This window comes from Teleopsis dalmanni, chromosome 2, assembly GCF_002237135.1.
Source record: "Teleopsis dalmanni isolate 2A chromosome 2, ASM223713v2, whole genome shotgun sequence".
Taxonomy (NCBI): Eukaryota; Metazoa; Arthropoda; class Insecta; order Diptera; family Diopsidae; genus Teleopsis; species Teleopsis dalmanni.
Genome location: NC_051847.1, coordinates 139,262,156 through 139,267,296, shown reverse-complemented (window position 1 = coordinate 139,267,296; position 5,141 = coordinate 139,262,156). Strand labels below are relative to the sequence as shown.

The 5,141-nt window shown below is 30.4% G+C and overlaps 1 protein-coding gene across 1 annotated transcript in view; it reads left to right on the top strand.

Moving 5' to 3' along the window:
• The window catches only part of LOC119675830, a 3,187-nt gene extending 1,455 nt beyond the window's left edge, over window positions 1–1,732 (top strand). Inside the window, exon 2 of the mRNA XM_038087048.1 lies at window positions 1,668–1,732. Coding sequence (XP_037942976.1) covers window positions 1,668–1,732 — 65 coding nt within the window. The remainder of the gene's footprint in view (window positions 1–1,667) is intronic.
• The last annotated feature ends 3,409 nt before the right edge of the window (window positions 1,733–5,141 follow it).

The window sequence follows — 5,141 nt, the reverse complement described above, 5'->3', positions numbered from 1 at the left end:
AAAATTCAAAAAAGTCTTGCATTGAATGTTGGCAGACATTACTTTTGTTTTCGATTTACATAAGTTTTATTAAAAGAGTAAGCATTTATTTCTCGGGTAATATTGATTAGATTCTTGAGCAATGATATTCTTCTTCCCTCAAGCCACACTTTTTTTCAACTCTGCCAATTATGATTAATGCAAATCAAACTTAATTTTTTTGAAGGCTTAGAATATTTAAAGAATTCAAGCTAATTCATCGATACCACACACACTATCTACCTCTCTGCCATTACCAATAGATTTGTTGGCATATATAAACTCAATACAATATAGTAATTAAAGAATTACTTTGTTCCTTTTTTTTATCACAAACATTAGTGAGCATATACATAACAATAGTTGTTAATACTACTACTTCGACTCTTCAACTGATGTTATTATATATTTCTACCAAGAGATATTTAGAACCTCTACTTAAAAATAAATAATAATTAGATCCTGTGACTTATTTCAGTGAAGTCGATGGAATAGTCTTGTGTTATTAAGAAGCTTGCCAGCTTCTGGAGCCACTTAGAATGAGTTTTCGTTTATCCTTTAATTTCTTCAGCAACTATTGAGGTCTCGGTAAAAATAGAGATACAGCCACAAATTTCTGCGCTATAAGAATATAGCGTTATATAAAATTAATTATTATTTTATATTTTCATGAAAATAAATCGTATGTCAGTTACAATTGGTTATATTGTATAATTGGTTAATTATATGGTTAAACTGCATTCAACATAATAATAACGGCAACTTCTTATATAAATTGTCACTTCAACAAATTTTAAAAAATTTCGTACACTGCATAAATGTTCGCTGTCGGGAATTGGCATTATCAATTGATATTGGTTTTAAGTCACGACTTCTGGTTAAACGCTGGTTAACCGCATGGAAAATGCATGCAATGCTTTTTACAGCAAAAAAACGTTGCATACTTTTGCGTCACACCAAACTATCCTGATATGTGGGTAACACAAGAGTTTCTTAACTTAATAGTTTTGTCTCTTTTTATGGTAAAAGGAAAATATTTAAATAATTTCATACATATTTTTATGTATTTTAAGTTTATTTCCCAGTTACACTATAATGAAACTTACAATTGACTTTTGCTCTTGTGCTACTGACCACAGTTTAAATGTTTTTTGTTTAAACTTTTGTCATTAAGGTTTGTATTTTAAATTTTATTTTTATTTATTTCACTCAATATTGGGTTTTGCATTTTTTGTTGTGATTATTATTGCTGCTACAACTCTCTTATGCATGTTGCTGTTATTTTTGCTGTTTTTACTCTTATTGCTTGTGGTCTTGCGAAACTTATAGATTACCAAACCACACATATATCCGCCGCTTTATTATTAACCATAAAAAATATCTATAAATATGCATCTGATATGTGTATACAATACTTTACAAATGAAAACTTGCTATGCTTTCCTTGTTTGCCCCTTCCCGTTTGCTCTTCTCAAGGATGTCATTACATTTCCGTTGCCGTTGCAATTATTTTTTCGCTGACTGTTTCATACTCACATATATGTTACAATATCCTTGTATACATACATATATATATATATATGTGTGTGTGTGTGTGTATATATATATGTGTGTACTAGGATATAAAAAAATGTTTATGTATATTAAAGCAATGTGCTTTTGGTTGCTTGTTGGTGCTTATGGTAGTAGTAATATTCGAGCAACGTTAAATTGATTTATAATTTTTATGCGCATCCTTCTTTATAATTCATTTCAAAAAGAAAAATTAATTCATGCAATTTTTACACAAATATTTCAAAAATTACAATAACAAAAATGCCTTTATAAAGAGAGCAAAAAGTATACATGTGTGTATGCATTTGTTTGATAGTGAATGTGCTCCTAGAATTGCCAAAGTGTTAATAAATAACATGGCTCTTCGAATACGTATAACTGCTTTAGCCGCCTTGATGTATTGTTGAAGCATATATTTTAATTAAAACAAATCAGAGTCAGTTGATAGGTAGCCAATTTTGATTTAAACACAAATTTCAATAAAATGAAATTTTAATTGTTTGTTAAACTTAGTCTTCACTTGACTAAGATTAGTTATTGTTTATAAATCAATAAAGAAAATATTTTCGAAAGTGAAGAGAATTTTTAAAAAATAGGTGTTCGTGAAGGGGTCTTTTATTTAAGAGGCAAAATCGAGTACTCACTATATTTACTTGCCTAGGTATAGTTCGGTTTTAATCTTGTCAAAAAAAAATATGTGCGTTATTATAAAACAAAAAACATTTTATGGTTTTGGACGCCATACAAAATGTTTGTACTGATATTCTGAAGTACATTCCAGTCAGCGATCTAAAGCACTAATTCAGCTTGCTTTTCTACTGTACCATAAGAAACAATGTATTAAGTACGAAGAATATTATTTGGAATGAAATAAATCAATTATCCTACAATCAAGTTATGTATGTTTTCTTTAGCGCTCACTTTGTAAATTGATACGAGTCAACATATTTTTAATATTACCAATACTTCCCATAAAAACAGTATCATTATCAAATTAGCATTTTTGGTATAAACGAGTTTGTAGTTGAATTATGTACTATGACAGCAGTAAGTATAAGACATTCCTGTAACTTAGTGTTTTGTTTATTTTCTCATCAGCTCATCAGGGTTAAGATACATTTCAACTTGTTTTGCAAATTGTAGTCACTTTCTTCATTTGTATACAGGTATCCGTCACCATTAAGAATTGAAATATGGTCATAGACTGCACTATAAGTATTGGAATAATTAATTCACAACTCCTATGCTAGGTTAATCTAATTAGATATACACCACGTATAAACCTATTGGTACTTAACCAAGCCAAATTTTATTAAAGTGCTATATACATGTTTAGGTAAACATTTCTGCGAATGAAAGTCTCTATTCGCTTTTCTTTCCACAAAAAGCGAGCCCCTAGAGCGTGAACTGATGACTGATTGCAGTCACCGTGACTGATTGCATTAAACTTGGAAAATGCAATCGCAATCTCTTTCGTCCTTAATCCAAGTACTCCCACAGTCTCTACGTGCTACCATTGTATAGTTAGCTAACATCCGATAAGTTATGAGGTAAAAGTGCTTGCAACATGTCCTATTCGAAGTTCGGATTAAGCGCTGGATTTGGCACCCGTCTTGTATAATTAATCGCTGACGAAGTACTCGTCAAGGTTATACCCCATAACGCATTGCTGTGGGCAATTGATGATTAAGGAAGGACGGAAGAAGGATGACTTTATTCATTAGGTAGAGCAATCAAGCATTTGTTAAAGCTTCTTTTTACACCTTTAAGTTATTGACTCAGATCTTAGACCTTTAAAAATGAACTTTTAAGTGAATACTTGATGCTTGGTTTGCTTGATCAAATTTTATTGTTATTTTCTATTTATGTATATATATCCGAAATTCATAAGTAAAAATCATAATCGTGTTTAAAATTTGTTGAATTAAATAAGTTAAACTGATTAATTAAACTCATCAATACATTTACTTTGTATCATATATTTTATTTCCTTAGTATTAGATATGTTTTTGCTTTAATGATGATAATCCATGTCATCTTAGATTAACGTTTTGTTCACTGTGAGTATTTATTTGTTTAACAGAACATAATTTGTACAGAAATGTTCGTAATTCATATTTGATTTCATTATTTATATGAAGCCGTAAACATTTTTGTCTATAAATTTTAAAACAAATAAAATCTCCTATCTGAAATGTTGACACTTTAATGACTATGTTTCTCTGATTTTGCTATAGCCACCAGCGTCCATCACAGATTTAGTCTAGACACAGGGACACTTAACTAAGTTTATAAAATCTTAACGGCACAAATAAAATCAAAACAACAAAAATGTTAAAATAAATTAGAATAAAAGTGAGTTTACCATTTCCAGCACGGCAAAGCACCAAATAAAATGTAAATACATAAAACCTTTCAGTGAACTTTTTGAAAAGTCGTTGTTATTTTATGATAACATCATAAAATGGTTAATTCGTATTTGTTACGTTAAATCTATTCAAATTGTTTCCACTTGTAATTACCATAAATTCTTGCCGGCTAAATAGATTATACGCTTGTGTATTTCCTTTGAAAAATTTCCCTCATACTTTGTTGAAATGGAAATAAGCAAAACCAACAAAAACGAGAAAAATAAAATGGAATAAATCGTACAATGGCGGCTCGCAACTACCGGCAATTGTTGAAGTTTTTATTGCAGCTTTTGGGCGCATTAATATTTTATCTCATTATGTTGCGCTGAACAATTTAATGGCTAATCAAGCAAACAGGTCAATACATTTGCAATGCCAGTAATGGTAACAATGCCAATAATGACAACAAAAATAACAATAACGACAGCAGCGTAAAGCAACAACTCTTACAGTAGTAGGCAGCGACAACAGCAACAACAGCAACAATTGCTACAATCATAATGACGTACGTTAAATAATCCACTTGGTATTTACCATTTCGCAACAATCGAAACGATTTCACTAAATTCATCAGCCGCAAATATTTGAATACAAATCATGCTTCAAAATGTGTGCACTGTCATGTATGCACACATAAACGCACACTTATACAAATCCACACAGATACTATATGCATTGAATAAATGTAAGTGCATGCTACACACAGATACACAACATTGTTGTTTTATGTTCACAGACAACAAACCATCAGCGCTGATATGCACGATTTCGCTTATAAACCTAAAATATGGGCTTAATTTTATAGACGTTTTGCTGTCATATATTTGCATATACCCACACACTCACATATGTATATACATATATATGCACATATATATATGCATACGTACATTATATTTGTACACTTATGTCCATTTGTATTTGTATATGCATTTATTTTTGTGCAACTGTAAATTCTAATATGTGCCAAAATGTCATGAGCAAATATGCAACAATGCATGAGAAATGTTAACGATGCGAAACGTGGAGCGGAGTAGGCAGTAAAATTTAGAAAAATTTTTAAAATTTTTTTTGCATGCCTTCATCCCCAGACGAACTGGCAATGAATGCCAAAGACTTTAAGAAAATAATTTAAAAGTTCAGCGATATTTTAAGGGA